The following is a 19,257-nucleotide window of genomic DNA, read 5'->3' on the forward strand; positions in this document are numbered from 1 at the left end:
GTTTCTGCCTGGTCCTGGACGGTTCAGGCAGGTGTGGGGCACCATCCTGATGTTTAGTGTGGCTTTGGTGTGCCTGGCACTGAGTGGTTGAGCCACGGTTCTGCAATCTCATTACCTCCAAGAGAGCTGCAGGAGTCAGGGGACAGCGTGATGTGTGCTGCCGTGGGCTTCTTGTAGATGACAGAGGGGTCAGCAGGTGACCTTGGGTTATGGCGTATCACAGCAGGAGGGACTGCTTCTCCAATTTAGAAATGAGGAAACTGAGGCCCAGATGAGAGAAAGTCTTGCCTGGAGAGTCACTCTTAAGGGAGTGTTTTGTTTTGAATTCCTGTAGAGTATCCTTCCTTTTCTAGATTTCTCTTTAGGAATAGTTTCCTCCCTCCAGTCAGCATGTTTTGGTGTCAGTGTTTGAAGTTCTAACCTTATCTAGCTGTTAGATTATTATTGGCATTTTAGTTTATTAAAAAGCACCATTAAACTATCTTGAAAAGATGGGGCCGGCCCCGTGGCCGAGTGGTTAAGTTCGTGCGCTCCCCTTGGCAGCCCAGGGTTTCTCTGGTTTGGATCCTGGGCGCGGACACGGCACCGCTCATCAGGCTGTGCTGAGGCAGCGTCTCAAATAGCACAGCCAGAGGCACTCACAACTAGAATGTACAACTATGCAATGGGGGGCTTTGGGGGGAAGAAGAAGAAGAAGAAGGAAAAAAAAGATTGTCAACAGATGTTAGCTCAGGTGCCAGTCTTTAAAAAACAAAACAACAACAAAAAATATCTTGAAAAGAGAAATCAAAGCATAATATGAAAAGAGTTCTAGACAATGGGAAATGAGCAATATGGATTAAGAGAATACGAACAACCCAAGATGCTGAATACAGTGTGACACACCTAATTGTTAGTCTTTTTCAGGAACTTAATTCAGGGGTTGTACTAAAGTTTCTTAGACTGATAGAAAAAACTAACATTCTTTCTAAACTTCAACATACTTGGTTTGTCATGTCTCAATTTCCAGGTCGTACTTCTGCCGGTGTCTGCTGTATGCGATGCAGCTAAGACCTGAGCACTCTCCTGCTTGAGGAGCAAAAAACTAAACCAAGTCATTCACCAGTGTCTTTTCATCCTTACAGATTGCTCTTGGATAGCTAAAAATAACACTTTCTTTTCTTAGACAAGTATTCATTTTCTAAATTACATACTTTGGTAGGCAACCTTTTAAAATCTAATTTTTCAGCTTTCCTTCCTCTGTAATGATTGGAAATTCTGATTTCAGTTAAGTTAGTAATTATGTGGTTTAGCTTTTATAATTTTTAGTGACTACAACTGTAGGTGTATTCACAGTTCCGGAACAATTAAAAACTGACGTTTTTTTATTGAAAAAGAGAATGTACTAAAAATCCTATTTCCTGGCCAGGAATATCTTGGGGCGTAAGACATTCCATCACAAAAATTCCAGGAGTCTTAGAAGAAGGCTAGAAAGGAACGCCCTTTGGAAAGGCTATAAAGTTATCACTCTTGGTTCTGGGCACTGGGCGTCTCTCAAGGACTAAGATGACAGCTTGGTATCAGGGGCCTCTAAGTCACTGGTTGTAAGAGATGCTTCGAGACCTGTGTGTGCTCTGGGTGGTCCTATGGAGGGTGTGAGCAGAGGGTTAGGGTGGAAGGCTTCTCCACTGTTACTTGTTCTGTGTGGTGTTCAGATTTGCCCTGGAGACACAATTTGTGTGTCTGTGTGGTCAGTGTTAGGCCAAGTGTGACATCAGAGCAAGTATTGGATATTTCTGCCCCATGTGGCAGCATGGAGCAGCTCCCATTTCCCAACCCCTCACCCGGACAGGAAGGCAGGATCGGCCCTACAGCTCCTCCAGGCGTGGGAGCACTGTCACCTGCAGAGCTGTGGGCTCCACCGAGAGGGCTGTTGAGCTGACTGTTACTGCGTTTTGCTGTCACTAATGTGGCCTTTCTCCGTCCCCTGCTCCCCTTCTTTTCTCTCTTGTCTTTGTACCTAGGGAAGATTTAGGATTCAGATTTATATCGGAGCAGGTCAGCCACCACCCCCCCATTAGTGCGTTTTATTCCGAAGGCCTCAGTCAGGACTTCCTGTTTCATGGCTCCATCTACCCGAAGCTGAAGTTCTGGGGGAAGAGCGTGGAGGCTGAGCCACGGGGCACCATCACGCTGGAGCTTCTCAAGTAAGTGGAGGAGTCTCGCCCGAGCCCTGCCTCTGAAAAACCCAAGTGAGTGCTGCTTATCTGAAAGGAAATCCATCTTTGTTAGGTGGGAACAATATGATCTTCCTCCTAGTGGAAGGATCAGGCCCTTTTCTACTAAGTCAGGCAGACTTTCCAACAGCAGAAACTTCTTCACTTAAGAGCTCCCTACTCCCGAGACCCCTTGTGGACGCCTCACCCAGGCTGGGGCGTCACTTGGAAGAGTGCATCTCCTTGCTGTTGGAGCTCCCCATTTCTTCCCACGTGATCCTGATGTGCTTTGGTCACTGATGGTAGTGGTTATCTCTTGCTGTGTAACAGCCCCAAACTTAGCAGCTTAAGACAACTGCTGTTTGCTTTCTTGCGTAGTTTCTGCGGGCTGGGAATCCAGAGCTGTATTGCTGGTGGTTCTGGCTCAGGGCCCCATGAGATTGTAGGCAGGCTGTGGGCCAGGCTGCATCCCGAAGGCGGCTGGGGCGGAGCATCTGCCACCAAACTCGCGTCCCTGGCACTTGGGAGGAGGCCTCAGTTCCTTGCCACTCGGCCCCTCCAAAAGGCTGCTCACAACATGGCGCTGGCATCCCTCAGAGCCAGGGACCCACAGGGAGAGAGCCACCAAGACAAAAGCCAGTGTCTTTTATGACCTAATCTCAGAAGTGACCCCTTGGGGCCGGCCCCATGGCCGAGTGGTTGGGTTCATGCGCTCCGCTGCGGCGGCCCAGGGTTTCACTGGTTCGAATCCTGTGTGTGGACGTGTCACCATTCACCAAGCCATGCTGAGGTGGCATCCCACATGCCACAACTAGAAGGACCCACAACTAAAAATACACAACTATGTACCGGGGGACTTTGGGGAGAAAAAAAGGAAAAATAAAATCTTTAAAAGAAGAAAAAGAAGTGACCCCTACCTTACCCCCGACACACATGTGCCGTTGGTCACACAGCCCAGCCCTGGCTGAGTGTGGGAGAGGGTGATATAGGATTTGAATTCCAGGAGGTGAGGAACATTGAGGGGGCCGTCTGTGAGGCTGTCCACCCACCTGTTGATTGTAAATCTAGTGCTCCCCAATGTGGTGGTGATGGGAGACACCTCAGAGCACAGACTGAGTCCTAGCAAACCCGCGGTAACCGGCTTCCAGGCTGTGGCATGCCGCAGCGCCTCTGAGCTCTGAGTCTTACTGACTGCAGCCTGCTGTAGCGAAGCATTGGATGCAATGTTTGCTTCTCGTTGGCCCAGACTGGCTGGTTGCCAGAGAATCATGAGGACCTGGAGGAGTATATGCCCCCCCCGCCCCCCCCCACTGCATCTTGGGGCTGACGAGGCCACCAGGCCCAGTGAGGGCAACCCCTTTCTGGGAAACGTGCCTGTCTTGCAGTGATCTTGCTTTCTTGGGGCGAGGCGTGTAGAATTGAAAAGTTGCAAACCTTGTTAATTAATGCGTTTGGGTTTCACCTGGGAAATTCCAGGAATTCCAAATATTTGTCATGAGCTACTTCTGCATTGTGCTGCTTTTTGCCCTTAACTGTGGTTCTTGATGCAGCCTCCCTTGAGACGCAGGTCTGGCCGCAGGTCTGGCCGTCTGATGCCTTCACGTTTCTGGAGGTTCTTTTCCTCTTTGATAAGGCCATTTGGGGAGGATGAGGCATAAAAGGAAAGGTGTTTGGAGTGTTGTTCTGGGCCGCTCCCCAGCCCACCAGGGCCTCCCGCTCAGGAGCACGCAGTTCCCTCAGGCTGTTTGCTGGAATGGCTTTTCTATTGACAGCTTCACAGGAAAGCCGTTTCTCTTTGTCTCAGTCTTCTTTTATTGCTTATTAACTTGTCTTGACATTTAAGTAGAAAGCTTTGTTGATGCTACAAAGGAAAGAAGAAATAAATTTCAAACGAATGCTAAATAGCCATGTTCAAGGGAGTTCAAAGCACTCTTGTACTCGTGTACGAGTTTTAAGGCAATTAGGGTTAATTCTGTCTGGTGGTGTGCGTTTGGGGCTGCGCCGTGTCTTGTTGGCCTCTGACTTCTTGTTTCTGGCATTTCGCAGACATGACGAAGCTTACACCTGGACCAACCCTACCTGCTGCGTCCACAACGTGATTATTGGGAAGCTCTGGATAGAGCAGTATGGAACGGTGGAAATTTTAAACCACAGGTAGCAGCACCTGATGTTTGTGTGACAGTCAGAGACTGGGGGTGGCGGACAAGACAAACCATGCGGGGTCTGGAAGCGCTCACTGCGTGCCTCCGGGCCTGGTCTCCCTCTGCTGTTGAGTTTCGGAGGGTTTGCCCTGCGCCCCCTTCCTAGTCCCTCCTTCCCTTGGCTTTCAGACAGGCCTCACTGACGGGAGACCCCATGCCCAGTGGTGGTTGGATCTGATTCTGGTCAGCGTTGAAGTCATGGTTAATGCTCCGTGTTGATACTGCTTTTGTCTTTAGTTACAATAGTTTATTTTGAAATTTTAAACTACACCAAAGACAGGTGTGATTCCGAGGTGGAAATGTAGCGGCCGTCCTCAAACTCTGTCCACTGTCCAGTCTGTCCTGCCTCATTCCTGGAAGTTCATGGCTGACTGGCTCTGTTAACATTTTGTTGAGATATAATTTGCATATTATAAAATCCACCATTTAAAGTGGACGCTTAACGATTTTTAGTAAATTTGCTAAATGGTGCAACCATCGCCACAAGGCAGCGTTCGAACATTTCCATCAGCCCAGAAAGCCCCCTCCGTGCCATTTGTAGTCACTCCCTGAGGCCGCCCCCAGCCCCGGGCAGCGTCTAGTCCGTTTTCTCTGTCTCTCCATTTGCCTTTTCTGGACATTTTGTGTCATACAACACGAGCCTGTGTTTGTTTTTCCTGCAGAACTGGAGATAAGTGTGTGCTTCACTTCAGACCATGTGGATTGTTTGGAAAAGAACTTCACAAAGTGGAAGGGCACATTCAAGACAGAAGGTAGGTCCACGGACGATGTGTTCATGGTGCTCCCATACGGCCTGTGCCTTGCCAGAAATGTTGTTATGCCAGTGACATCTGTTCACAGTAGAAAAATTATGACTCTCTTGTTTAGAAAAAACATTTTGTTATTGAGCATAAAAGGAGATAAATGCTGCGTTTTCGGTGTAATTTCTAGGGTGGAGAGTGAGTGGAGCCCATCTCACCCTCTCCTGAGGGTAGAAGATCTGGTCTGTTTTCCTTTAATACAATGGACATGAGGAAATTAGGCACTTTCGCTGAGAGAGGGTACTGCAGTTTTACAGAGATAACTGAGATTTTAAACATTTACACGTGTATCTCCTCTCTCCCGGCATCCACTGCATGTTGTCAGGCAGAAGTTGAACATCAGCTTGTATGAGCATCCTCATCGTGTGACTGGCTCATTCCAGTCTACACAGTAGGGACTTTGAAAGTTTTTGTGACCAGAGATGTGGTCAGTAGTGTTTTAACAAGTTTTCTGGGTTCTTTTCCGCCTTGGGATTAGTTACCTTACATTTTGGGTCTCAAATGTCTTGTTTGTTTTTCTTTCAGTAAGGAATTTGGGTTATATAATGTCAAGAGAGTCCTTCCAACCCCTGAAATCCGTACATTTTCAAGTGGAAACACGTTGCCGGGGTAAAGCACTGGGTGCTTTTGCTGCATCCCACGCTGTTGGGTACCTGGCTACTCCCACCACTTTGCCTGTTGGAATAAGTTGGGGCTCAGCGTGCGGCTTTGCTGGACAGCAGTCCTCTTACTGGGAGGGCGTTGGCCCACGCCGTGAGCGGCCTCTGCCTGGCGGAAACAACCCAGAGCAAGAGAGACTGTGGTCGGCTCGTTTACAGAAACAGGCTGTAGGAGTGGAGTCCGAGCCACATGACATCGAGGCCACACTCACCAGCTCTCAGTGAGCACGAGCAAACCCTCTTCTGATGTTTGTGGCTTTCCATCCCAAATTCAAGTGAGCTCTTTCCTGATGCTCTGCCGCTTGGAGACAGAGAGTGTCTGTCAAGCTGTCTCTGCTGAATGAGGACTGGCTGTGTCCCCCAGCTGGTCCCTGCCTGCCAGCTCGCCAGGCTGAGCCTCTAACACACAGGTGCCCTCCCGGGATGTCACATGCCTGGCAGAGCAGCACTTCCAGGGAGGGCGTGGCCACTGTGTGTGCTCTCCTCCCAAGGAAGATGCAAAAAAAAAACGGTCTGACACTATTGGCATTGTTCCTTTTGGAATCAGGCAGAGAGCTCTGGTGGCTGACTGGAAAGATCTCCAGAGGTTATTAAATGAAAAATGCAGGTGGTTAATGATATGGGGTGTCCGATTTATGGTTATAAAGAAAAAGCAAACAGTATTCCCCGAATGTGGGAAGCGTTGTTCATGTAATTATGGAAAAAGGGCTGAAGGACCTTCAGTACATAAAAACTGAACGTATTTAAGGAACAGTAATCAGATAGGCACGTCAGGTTTTAAATTTAAATATACATACACTCTTTTTCTCTGCTTCTTGTCTCCCACTGCCCGGTCGTCCACCCTTAGGTTTTGTGTCTTCGTTTTCTCTGCGGTTGTGGTATAAGGAGTATGAATAGTCTCAAGTGGCATGAGGAGAGATCCTAAAATGCACATTTTCATCTTTGGATTTATATCTGGAGATATCCTAAAATTTGTAAGAAGATGTGCCAGAACAGGAATTTATTCCATAGTCAAAATTAAGGTGCTGCATGTTTGAATGGATGGTTTATAATTGCTATTAACTTGGTTTTTAAAAATTCCCTTTGACTGCAGCAAAAAGAAGCTCTTTATGATCTACGGCAAATGGACGGAGTGTCTGTGGGGCATAGACCCTGTTGCGTATGAGTCCTTCAAGAAGCAGGAGAGGAGAGGTGACCACCTGAGAAAGGGGAGGCCCATGGTAAGGTGCTGCCCGCATGGGCACCCTGGGGGCAGAGCCCTGATGGTGCGCTGGCTCCAGCCCTGCTGGAGATGAGCTCAGGGCATCAGCTGGCCTCCCGCTCGCCTGTGGGTGCTGTGGGCCTTCGTGGCCCAGCTGGAAAAGATGAATGTGCAGAATCCATCAACATGAAGCTGCTCGTGTGGTTGGCGTCTGCATTGCTGGGGGAGTTTACTGCTTTCCAGTTGGGCAGAGGCTGCTGTGATGAACCGTGGGCTCCAGGATTCCTGCTCTTGTAGCATCCAGCACCTACCCTGAGCCTGGCAGAATCAGGGCGCACCTCCATTTCTTCCTGGAAACGCCATGTTCTGGATGCTTCTTAATAAATCTCCTGTCTCCCTGCACCTTGTTAGCTGAGACCTAGTGAAACAAGTGAGCGCCATTCCCGCATCTTCAGCTCTGGGTACCAGACGATGTACTCAGCAGCAGGAGAGGCTGAGGAAGGATGCTCTCCTCTGGAGCTTTGGAGTGCTGACTATCTTAGGACTAGTTGTTCTTGTTTTTTTAATCGAGGTGACATTGGTTTATAACATTACATGGGAATAGTTATTCTTGAGCTTAAAACTAGAAGTGGTAGTTCAAAAGAGGTGTCGTATTTTTCTAGATAATAAACTAGAATATACCAAGCCTGAGCTGTTCAATATTTAACAAAAGTATTCAGCCTCCTCTAGGACTTTTTAGTGTTTTTATATTGTGATATTTCATGTATGCTGTTAGACATCTTTTCTAATAATGCTCTTTTACTTAAAAAAAAGTAAAGTTCCACTTAAAGACTGTACAGACTTAGAATGTTAAACCCAGGGGCCGGCCCGGTGGCGCAGCGGTTAAGTGCGCATGTTCCACTTTGACAGCCCAGCGTTCGCCGGTTCGGATCCCGAGTGCAGACATGGTAACCGGTTGGCAAGCCATGCTGTGGTAGGCGTCCCACATATAAAGTAGAGGAAGACGGACACAAATGTTAGCTCAGGGCCGGGCTTCCTCAGCAAAAACAGGAGGATTGGCAGCAGATGTTGGCTCAGGGCTAATCGTCCTCAAAAACAAAAAAAAAAGTTAAATCCATTTAGTGATGTCTTTAATGTGTTAGCTTAGCTTTGTTGTTCCTTGCGAGAGAGTTTTATATGACTAGTTATTCCCGAGCTGTGTCTTTATTTAGCTTCTGGCACCAAACCATGGAGCCTACAGCCGGTGCTAATGAGCCCTGGTGTGGTCTAGTGAAGGAATCTTCACACCGTGTTTGTCATATTTTAAGTGAATAACCACCTTCTGCTTTCTCCAGGTCCCACTGATTTTGGAAAATAAGTGTGGCAGTTGTATCTTTTTATTAAGATGTGATGTTCAGTTGGAGTTTAGTCTAGAAATGCTCAGATACCATGAAGTCACCAGATGTGAAGCACTTGATGGCCAGCAGAAATGCGGCACGTGGGAAGGTCTCTCATCCAGAAGTACGCCAGTTAGGAGAGTCCCCCTTACCTTGAACGGCTCGCGCTGTTTTAGAAGGTTGCCACATCTAATTGTGATCAGACTCAGGAGAGCATCTTCTTATGCTGTGTTGCTTCTTCCCAAAGGAAAGCAATGCCATGCTGCTGACTTCCCACCCTCTCTTTGGGGAGCCCCAGTGCAGGGAGCCCCTGCAAAGAGAAGGTGAACACTCTGGAAGCAGGAGACCCGATCCTCGCCTTAAACTGAGGGAGGGCCAGATCGTAGACTGGGGAGGAGGTGGTATCTTCTCCTTTGCTAGAGAGGCCATCTCGCTCAGCTCAGGGGCTCAGCAGCTGGTCTGACAGGTGCTCTGAGAGGAGCTCTCGCTCTGGGCTGACCGTCAGGTGTTCTGTGTTTCAGGACAACAGCTCTGAGAAGGCTGATGGCGACGTGGTGGATGCCGTGCCTGAGGTTCAGGAGACGGTGCAGGTCATTCCAGGCAGCAAACTGCTCTGGAGGGTCAACACCCGGCCCCCCAACTCTGCCCAGGTCCGTGGTCCCCCACCCCGACACCCACCTCTTCACAAATCTGGGTTTCTCTGCAGCCCCTGCCCCTGGCCAGGCCACCCAGCTCTTCCCTGGCCCTGAGTCCACGCCAGCTGCCTCAGTCCATTGTCCCAAAGCAGATGGAGGGATCCTCTGTTGCTTAATCGGACTGTGCTTCTGCAGCATGAGCCCCTGAGGGCTGCCTGCCCCCCGAGCCACATCCAGTGTAGCCTCAAAGCTCTCCAGCCACTGCAGCTTACTGAAGGGATTTCCAAACCAGTTCAAAGAGGTTATTTTTCAGACTTGTGAATTTAGATGCTTAAATGCATTTTGATATTTATTGTTGAAAATTGCACTTACAATTTGTATTACATATAATTTTATTATATTACTTACAATAATGTATAATATATAAAACAGTTACATAATAACGTAATATATTTAATCTATTAAAAGTATTTATATATAAAATATACAACATATTGTAAAATTTTTATTATATTATTATACCCTATAAACATAGCAGAACATGTGTCAAATAAAGAAACATTCGCAAATAAGTACCTTACCTCAACACAGCCGCTATTATCATTTTAGTAGAGTATAAAATAGTATAATGTAATAGGAAAAAAAGCATATGTTTTTTTCATGGAATTCCTTTTAAAAAGAACACTTGTTCCTCCATCCTTCGGTCAGTGAGTATTTATTGAGTTCCCTGGCCTACCAGGCCTCGGGTGGGCCTAGGTCACTCGGTGGAGCAGAGATCAGGGTAGGCTGGACCCCTGGCCCGCAGGGAGGCCGCAGCTGGCAGTGGCTGCACACCCGCATGACATGTGTGCGTTCAGAGGTGCTGGGGAAACTGGGCAGCGCAGGGGGACTCGGGGTGCTGGCATCGGCGTGATGAGGGTGTGAGTGGGGCTCCTTGGGATGGGGAGATGTTCAAGCAGGGACCTGAGGGAGATGGGGTTGAGCTGTGTGGCATGTGGGGCCATGTTCAGGCAGAGGGAACAGCCAGGGCAGGGCCCCCAGGGGCAGGCTGGCATGAGGGCAGCCAGGCCCAGGGGGCTGTGGGAGTGAGGGTAGAGGAGTAGGGGGCCAGGGCAGGAGTGCCAATGACCCCACTTTGACCATGTGTGGCATAGGACACCATGGGGACTGGGTAGGCCTCTCTGGCTGCTTGTTGAGATAGGTGGTGGCTGGGCAAGAGCAGAAGAGGGGGCCTGGTAGGCAAGTCCTGAGGTCCAGGCTGCTGGGGAGGCAGCGGGGAGGCGGGAGGGAAGGCAGGGCTGCAGAGGCCCAGGAGGCTATGGGTGCAGCAGACGTGGACAGCAGACCCGGCAACCGTCTCAGATGTCCTAAGTTTGAAATTTCTCTCAGACATCCCAGAGTTGTTGAGTAGACAGATGTGCAAGTCGGAAGTCAGGGTGAGGGGAGAGTGCCCAGGACTGAGGCCTGGGGTGGCCCCCATAGGGGTGGGGAGGAGGAGCCCCCAGGGGACACAGCGGGAAGTGTGCCTTAGGGCAGGGAAGGAGCCCCCTGCCCCTGGGTGACCTTGACGGGAGCATCTCCAGTGAGCAGGTGATACTCAGTTGCCTTGAACGGGTTTAGAGGGAGCATCGGTGGCTTCAAGTTGTGACTGGTGTACAGAAAAGAATGCCATTTATAGTAACATTTTCCGTGCCTGTTGTTCCAGATGTATAATTTCACCAGTTTTACGGTTAGTCTCAATGAACTGGAGACGGGCATGGAGAAGATCCTGGCTCCCACGGACTGCCGCCTGCGCCCGGACATCCGAGGCATGGAGAACGGCAACATGGGTGCGCGCCTCTGCGAGCCTGGGCGGGGCCTTAGGCCAGGTGCCGAGCCCTGGCTCATGGAATGCTGTCCCCTTTAACTAAAGAAGTGTTAGATCTTCTAGAACAGTGCTTCTCAAACTTTGTGGTGAAAGATTTCTTAAAATTTCAAGCCTGTTGCAGACCAGTCCTTTTGCAAATACTACAAAAATTAAAACACTAGAAAAATGAAATGAAAAAGAACACATACAAAATACGTATCCCCAACTTTTAAATTATTAGGCTCCACAGACAATAGGTTACATTTCAAACACCGGATGTGTTCATTAACAGTCCTCACGTCAGTGTGGGGAGCCGCGCATCCTCGGCTAGAGGGGCTGAGGCCCAGGCTCCGTGCCGGAGCGCGCACGCCGTGGACTAGCGTGGTGCAGAGCAGCGCTAAGGTTGCAGTGGGCAGTGGGCCTGCTTCCTGCCCTTTCACTTACTGCCCTAGGTCAAGTGAAAGACGTAACGACGTGCCGCTGCCTCCCGCTGTCCCTGGGCTCTGTTTCAGTGGTGTTTGATAGAGAAAGCCCTCGGAGGAGGGCCGACAGCAGGGTGGGGTGGGGAGGGCCGCACAAGCTTCACGCTTGCGCTCCACTGGTGCTGTTCTAGAACACCGCTGCTGCGCCCCTGCCCTGCCGCGCCCCTCTGTGTGGCCAGGTAGACGCGTCCTGCCTCCCGCCTGTGGCCGTGCTGAGGTCTGGGCATTGCTGTGCGCTTGGCAGCCGAGCCTCAGCTCTCATGACTGGTTTGGTTTCCTGATAATGAGATTTACTGTCCGTGATTTTCTAACCAAAGTGTGACTTCTCACCTCAGATTGGGGTGCAAGGGGTGTTCCAGCCTCTGCTTTCTGTAGCCCTCCCCTCTACTTGACATAAACTGGAAGCTTCAGTGTCAGCTCTGATTCCTTACCCAGCCCTCTCTGCTTGGCCTAGACCTGGCGAGCCAGGAGAAGGAGCGGCTGGAGGAGAAGCAGAGGGAAGCCCGGAGGGAGCGAGCCAAAGAGGAGGCGGAGTGGCAGACGAGGTGGGACCCTGCGGCGGCTGAGGGGACAGCGGGGAGGGCCACACACACCAGGAACAGTGAGGAGAGTCCACACACACCTGGAGACAGGGAGGAGGGCCACACACACACCTGGAGACAGGGAGAAGGGCCACACACACACCTGGGGGACAGGGAGGAGCGCCACACGCACACCTGGGGACAGGGAGGAGGGCCACACACACACCTGGGGGACAGGGAGGAGCGCCACACACACACCTGGGGACAGGGAGGAGGGCCACACACGCACCTGGGGACAGGGAGGAGCGCCACACGCACACCTGGGGACAGGGAGGAGAGCCACACGCACACCTGGGGACAGGGAGGAGGGCCACATGCACACCTGGGGGACAGGGAGGAGGGCCCCACGCACACCTGGGGACAGGGAGGAGAGCCACACGCACACCTGGGGACAGGGAGGAGGGCCACATGCACACCTGGGGACAGGGAGGAGGGCCCCACGCACACCTGGGGACAGGGAGGAGAGCCACACGCACACCTGGGGACAGGGAGGAGGGCCACATGCACACCTGGGGGACAGGGAGGAGGGCCCCACGCACACCTGGGGACAGGGAGGAGGGCCACACACACACCTGGGGACAGGGAGGAGAGCCACACACACACCTGGGGACAGGGAGGAGCGCCACACACACACCTGGGGACAGGGAGGAGGGCCACACACACACCTGGGGACAGGGAGGAGGGCCACACACACACCTGGAGACAGGGAGGAGGGCCACACACACACCTGGGGACAGGGAGGAGCGCCACACGCACACCTGGGGACAGGGAGGAGGGCCACACACACACCTGGGGACAGGGAGGAGGGCCACACACACACCTGGAGACAGGGAGGAGGGCCACACACACACCTGGGGACAGGGAGGAGCGCCACACGCACACCTGGGGACAGGGAGGAGGGCCACATGCACACCTGGGGGACAGGGAGGAGGGCCCCACGCACACCTGGGGACAGGGAGGAGGGCCACACACACACCTGGGGACAGGGAGGAGAGCCACACACACACCTGGGGACAGGGAGGAGGGCCACACACACTGGGGGACGGTGAGGAGGGCCCCACACGTGTAGCCTAAATGAAGCCATTACTGAAGGAATGACATCGCTCACAAGGGCGATGCTGTGTGAGAAGGGGGCGTTGGGAGCCACCCTGGGCACGCACTGCTGCCTGCCTCCTGCCCTCCTCCGTCATGCTCCGCGTGTTGAAGCGGGGCCCGAGAGGCCGTGGGCCGGCCACGTTGGGAAGAGAGCCGCCCGTACCTCTCCTCCCCATACCCTGCAAGAGGGCTCAGCATGAGAATGGGGAGTTGCAGCACTGTGTGAGGGGGGTGCACACGCGTATGTTTGCACACACCTCACCCAGACCGAGCAGAATCTAAGAGAGGAATTAGAGGACACCAGCTGTGAGGCCCTAGTCCTCTTTTCTTACTGAAGCGTCTTTTAAATTAGTCGTCGTTTGTATGTTCTTCCATATCGTATGTGAAAGTAATCCATTTAGTAAGGAGTCAATTAGGTAGTGTAATACTTAAGCTATACTATAATTTAAAAATATATATATAGGGGGCCGGCCTGGTGGCACAGCGGTTAAGTGTGCACGTTCTGCTTCTCAGCAGCCCGGGGTTCACTGGTTCGGATCCCGGATGCGGACATGGCACCGCTTGGCACGCCATGCTGTGGTAGGCGTCCCACATGTAAAGTAGAAGAAGATGGGCAAGGATGTTAGCTCAGGGCCAGTCTTCCTCAGCAAAAAGAGGAGAATTGGCAGTAGTTAGCTCAGGGCTAATCTTCCTCAAAAAAAAAAAAGAAAGAAAGAAATATTTATATAAGTTAAACTTTTAGTCTTACAAAACTTTTTTGGTGGTTTTGAGCTGTTTAATCAGCATATTTTTCCTCTCAAGCTGGACACTTTATAGTGATTGTTTCCAAAGCCTAGTGACAGTCGCCTCTCATGACTATGTGACTGATGTTTTAAAACCAATTCTTGATGCTTGGGCCTCCAATTTCACTTAATATTATACTTTTAATAGTGTGATATTTAGAATTTGCTTTATTCCAGCAAAAGACAGAGTAAAAATAGTTAACATTCCTTCATTTCTTTTTTTAAAGTAGTCAATTTTGAAAATAAGATTATGTTCTGAGAAGATAATTACTTCTTTTTGAGTTCCCCAAAATACGCTCCATGGTGAATTGCAAGGGTCCTCAGTTGTTTCATGTCATAACACAGAAATGCTCCTGTCGCTGTTCAGAGTGAAGCCGCAGGTAGCAGCAGGCGCTCCGGGCGTTCGGGGAGCCAGGGGGACCTGGTGAGCAGGGACCGCCTTCAGCTTACAGGCCCAGTGGCTGAAATGTGCTGCAGGTGGAGGCCACCGTTAGCTTCCCTTTGCCCATAATCTCTCCCCTCTTTCCCAGTTAAACTAACAAGCAAACCTGGTCTGCTTTACAAGGAAGAAAATGAGAGCAGTGTGACTGTCCTGGCCCTCAGAGGCGCAGGGGTTCAGGACACAGTGGCTGGCCTCAGGTAGAGGCCCAGCATGAGTGTGTGCTGTTAAATCCTTGAGGTTTTGTTGGGAAGTGAAGCTGACATCGGTGGATGTTTGTAGGCGAGAGCATTTGAGTTAAATGTGATTAATAGTTCTCAATTGAAGGTGTTTCCCTGAGCTGCATTTTCAAACCACGTGTTGACGTGGTGATGCCTGGTGAGAGGGACACATCCTGAGCCAAGGGAAGGACGACAGCTGTGCTGTGTGTCCGTGTCCAGCGCCCCTGACCCCCTCTGTGTTACAGGTGGTTTCACCAGGGCAGTAACCCCTACACGGGGACCCCCGACTGGTTATACACAGGGGGCTACTTTGAGCGGGACTTCTCAGGCTGCCCAGATATCTACTGAGGGACCGGTTTGGCCCCAGGACCTGGAGACCGAGAGGCTGGACGCCATCAAGTGGCTGCTTGGAGCTTCAGTCTTGGCAGAAACCAGCTTTTCTAAGGACCCTGTTCATGGAGACGGCACCATCCCCGGTCGAGGACTTAGTTCTAATTAACGTTTGATTGCCAAACATTTTACTACTGTTGCAGTCTCTTCACAAGGCTTCGCTTGGAATCATCATGTTTCCTTCAGGTTTGAAAAGGAAAATTCTTTACAGTTCCCTTTTATGTGATGGAAATTAGCTGGGGCTTCTTTAGCTTATAGCACCCCCTTAATTACAAAACTTATAACTAATGGAAGTAACAGAAAAGGTCTGTATTCTTCCTTATAATGCAGTGGCAAAGGGTCTGAAAGCATTTTAAATTTGAACCAGTAACAGGAAAAGATGGATCTTGAAAACAGTCCTGCAAAGAGCTTTATACAGGCCAGGAATTGCTGTCTAAATTATGGTAATAAAAAGTGAAGATTCGCAAAGCATCCGATTGAATGAAATGAGGAGTTGTCAGATTCTGTGTTTTTTACCAATCTTCAATAATGTAAAGGTTACTTTTAAAATATTTAAGTTAAAACTACTTGAATAGTATTTTGCTGAAGAGCAAGATATGCATTAATCACCAATTGTATTCTGTCCAAAATGAAGCGTTACCATGACAACCCAGGGTGGCCAGAAATGTTGAGAGTTGCTGACAGAAAGTCCCCAACTGCTCCCAACCTTGAAGGGAACTCCACCTCTGGCCATCTGCTCTTCTTGTCACCAGGGCTTCATTGTCACTGCGGGCCAAGCCCATGTCACAAAGTGAGAGTCATTTCTTAAAATATTTCACCTGTACCCACAGCACTCCTGTGTTTTTGTTTTTCCCAGCATGCATGTTTAAAATACAAGTGAATCTCATCGGTGTGCACTGTGGGAGGCGCAGAAGCAGAATCTACTTACAGTGATGTAATTAAAGTTATTTAACAAAAAAATAGGTGTATGTCCATCTCAACATACGTCTTTATCAAGTGATTCTTTCCTTTCTGTAGAAATGTCAACCCATAGATCACGCTAGAGCTCTTTGATCAAAGACAGTCTGCTGTGCGTGCACACACTCATGCGCACGCACACTCATGCACACGCGCGCACACAATTGTATGGGGTGCTGGGTTCTCGATGAGAGGGTGTCGTCATTGTGTGTCCGCGCTACAAAAATCACATTTGTAATTAAAACACTTTTAAAAGCGACTGCTTGTTTCGAAGGCTTGATTTTGTAGCTTTGGAAACTGGAAGCCATGGTGTCATGGTCGAATCCAAGAGTGTCTGCTTGACAGAGTCCTGAACGGAGCCACCAGCGGCATGCGGAGGCATTGAAGACCGAGGATTTGACCTTATGCAGCAGGAGACCTTGAACTGTCTCATGGGTGGGATGGAGACTGCGCGTGCCTCTGGCGGAGGGCCCTGGGCACCAGGCTCGGCTGTGAGGGCACGTTCTCCAGGAAGTGGGTGGGCTGAGAATGTGGGAAGAGGAGACTCTAGGACACACTTGGACTGTGTTCAGGGCGGTTTAACAGCTTCTCAGGGGTGAGTCTGCCTCTCACCGCCTCCTGGTTGGCCAACAAGGTTTGCGTTTGTAAGCCTTCTGAGGTCAGGTCTCAGGGGCTCCTCTACCCCGCGGTGTGGCCCCCTGCCAGCTGGTTCCTGTGCGTGTGCACCCAGTTCAGGAATCGAAGGGACAGGACGGCTGACCCCACGGCACAGCAAGTTTACAAGGTGATTTTCATTTTGCTTACAATTTTTTAACTGCTGTGCTTGCAAATGCTAACACTTAAGAAAGCTACCGCCTCAGCTTTCACCCTGATACTGTCGAGTGTTGGATGTTTGTCTCAAATAGGGAGTGTTCAGACCAGTGTGTTTGACCCCTGTGGCCAGAGGTGGCTTCTCAGTGGTCGAACATTTGTGTGATTGTGGCTTTAACGTAAGGACCCAGGTGCTTTTTAGAGTAATCTTGTAACTTAGAATATCCTTATGGAAGGAGAGTAGAGCACACTTTCCCCAAAGAACCATATGTTTTGATTTTGCTCCCCTTTAAAGTTAGGGTTCAGTGACGTGTCCATTGACTGAGCACATGTTTATCGAGAGCCGTGGGAGGTTAGCCATGAGCAGACAGACCAACATCAGAGCATGTTTTATGTCAAATATAGACGAGTGGTATGGGCACACTGGTGCTGACTAGATTTACAGGCCGCCTAGAGTTGGGGATGGATGGTCATGTCTGGGTCACTGTCAGTCAGCACACGTGTGTCCTGGGATTGGCCCTGCTCTCCCAGGTGGGGTCAAGGGTCAGGGCACTGCCAGCTCCCACAGGCTTCTCGCCTGGCTGTGGTTCCTGGTCATGAGAAGGTAGTAGAGAACAAGGTCCTGGTCCCTTCTGAGCACCCCAGCATTTTGCCACTTGAGGCTGCCACAAGTCAGAGCCCCCCGAGTACTGCTTGTCTCCTTAAGGGTGTAAATGAAATGAAAATGCCAAAAGGCACCTCTGCCTCTTTATAGACACATATGCTCTCAGCAGGCAAGGGACCTCGTGTCATCATAGCCCTCCACGGTGAAATGGAAAGCCGAAGTGGCCTCAGGCAGGGCCCCTCTTTTTCTTGGCCACCGTCTCCCTTTCACACTCTATCCCCAAAGCTCAGAGTCCTGTGCTCATGGAAGGATCAGCCTACGAATCTGCCAGACTCACAGTCTGGTGCAGGGAAGTGACTGGAGAAGCCCCAAGTGCAGCCCTCGTGGCCTCTGCGCGCCCTGGGAGGCCCAGGGCTGATGCGCTGCCCCTCGCTCAGATGAGCTTAGAGCTTTCTGAGGAGGAGGTGTTTACTTTGAATGCGGAGGACATGCCATCTGCTTGCTGTGTCCTTGTCGGAACACAAGGTCAGGAAATCAGAACAGGACAAGAGAGACACAAGGAGGCTCCCCAAGAGCCAGGCAGCCCTAAAAAGGAGGTTCCTCTCAGGACACCTGCTCTTGGGGAAAAAGTGCTCCCCAATGGACTTAGAGGTGACTTAGAGGTTTTACCAGTGTCACGTGTCCATGAGGAACGATGAAATGGAGACAGAGTTAGAAATGCTAATAAGCTTCCAAAATCCAGAAGCCCCAGGGGCTCTGATCCTGTTGACCTTGGTTAGAAGTTCGGCGGGGGGGGGGGGGAGGTGGAGAGTTGCATCCCACGTGGAACAATGGGACTCAGAGGAGCGTTCAGTCAGTGGAAAGTTCTCACAACTCCTGGCTCCTCCTGTCTCGACGTTGAGACTTTCAGACGTCTTCCAGAGGACTTTCCTGTGTCCAAAGTGGGTGCAAAGATTGGGCTCCCCGACAAAAGAGACATGCAGACGTGCAGCACGCCAAGTGGCTTCCCTCACTGCCGTCTGCCTTTCAGTTTATGTTCTCAGAGGGTTGTGCATTTCAGGTGTCTCTTGGTATGAGTTCCCTGGGCAGCCAGTCCTTCCCTCGATACACTGCTCCTCTGCCTCTGAGAACCAAGCTGTCCTGGGCCACATGTTTAGTGAAGGGGTGCTTGGTCCCTGCAGAAGGTGACAGCACAGGCCCGGCTCCTTCCTCCATCACTGGCTGGTCTTCAACACTGTTCATCCTGTGAGTGTACAAAACCATCAGGCCAGACAACACGCTAGTGAGGTGGGTTTATTTTTATAATATGTAATAACTGTCAATACCCATCTATATAAACAGAAGCAACCATTTTTGGATTTTTTTTGGAGAACTGGTACAGATCTCTGAAGATAAATATTAAACCCTAGCTCTGAATAAAGATTCTTTGAAAGTGGGTGTAGTTGACATTTGTTTTGCACTGAACAATTTTTCACTGTCTCAGCTGCTCCGGCCTCTCTGGAAAGGGCTGCAGATCAGCTCCAGATGAGTCCTCGTGCCCGGCTGTCAGATGTTGGGACTGTGTGTTGTGTAGGATTGACCCAGCAAATGGATTGTTTCAGAAAACTGCTTGTCATAGCAGGAGGGGCATTCAGGGACACCTGTGACGCCACTGGATGGGCACACTTGATGGAGGAAGGGGTCTGGGTTCTCTGAGCAGCGGGGAGCTTTGGTTCACCGTCTCTCTTCTCTCTTGGGGATTGGAGCCCATTGCTGGAAGCAAAAAATGCCCAGAACACAGTGTTAGTTTGACTCAAGGGTCCCTGCTGCCCACCCGCTGCCCTAGGTGCGTTCCAGGAGGGCGAGCTCAGGGGAGGCAGTATCCCAGCAGCCACAGCGGCTCTGGGCAGAGGGACAGATGGCCCGCCCACGAGATTTTAATGCTCTTGGAATGCCCAGGTGCATGGATGTGGGGCTCCACCATGGGCCACCATGTCTGATGAT

The 19,257-nt window shown here is 50.7% G+C and overlaps 1 protein-coding gene across 11 annotated transcripts in view; it reads left to right on the forward strand.

The window, feature by feature from the left end:
- LOC106836339 (ADRM1 26S proteasome ubiquitin receptor) overlaps positions 1-19,257 on the forward strand; it is a 63,697-nt gene that overhangs the window by 33,586 nt on the left and 10,854 nt on the right. For 7 of the 11 annotated variants that reach the window (XM_070486220.1, XM_070486225.1, XM_044748187.2 and 4 more), the window contains 7 exons: positions 2,004-2,186; positions 4,242-4,349; positions 5,059-5,148; positions 6,949-7,075; positions 8,954-9,082; positions 10,773-10,896; positions 11,850-11,940. In XM_070486220.1, the coding sequence (XP_070342321.1) occupies positions 2,004-2,186; positions 4,242-4,349; positions 5,059-5,148; positions 6,949-7,075; positions 8,954-9,082; positions 10,773-10,896; positions 11,850-11,940 (852 nt within the window). Of the gene's footprint in view, positions 1-2,003; positions 2,187-4,241; positions 4,350-5,058; positions 5,149-6,948; positions 7,076-8,953; positions 9,083-10,772; positions 10,897-11,849; positions 11,941-14,758; positions 16,120-19,257 lie in introns of those variants that run through there. The other 4 variants (XM_070486227.1, XM_070486228.1, XM_070486229.1 and 1 more) reach the window with 1 other exon arrangement.

This window comes from Equus asinus, chromosome 15 (assembly GCF_041296235.1).
Source record: "Equus asinus isolate D_3611 breed Donkey chromosome 15, EquAss-T2T_v2, whole genome shotgun sequence".
NCBI lineage: Eukaryota > Metazoa > Chordata > Mammalia > Perissodactyla > Equidae > Equus > Equus asinus.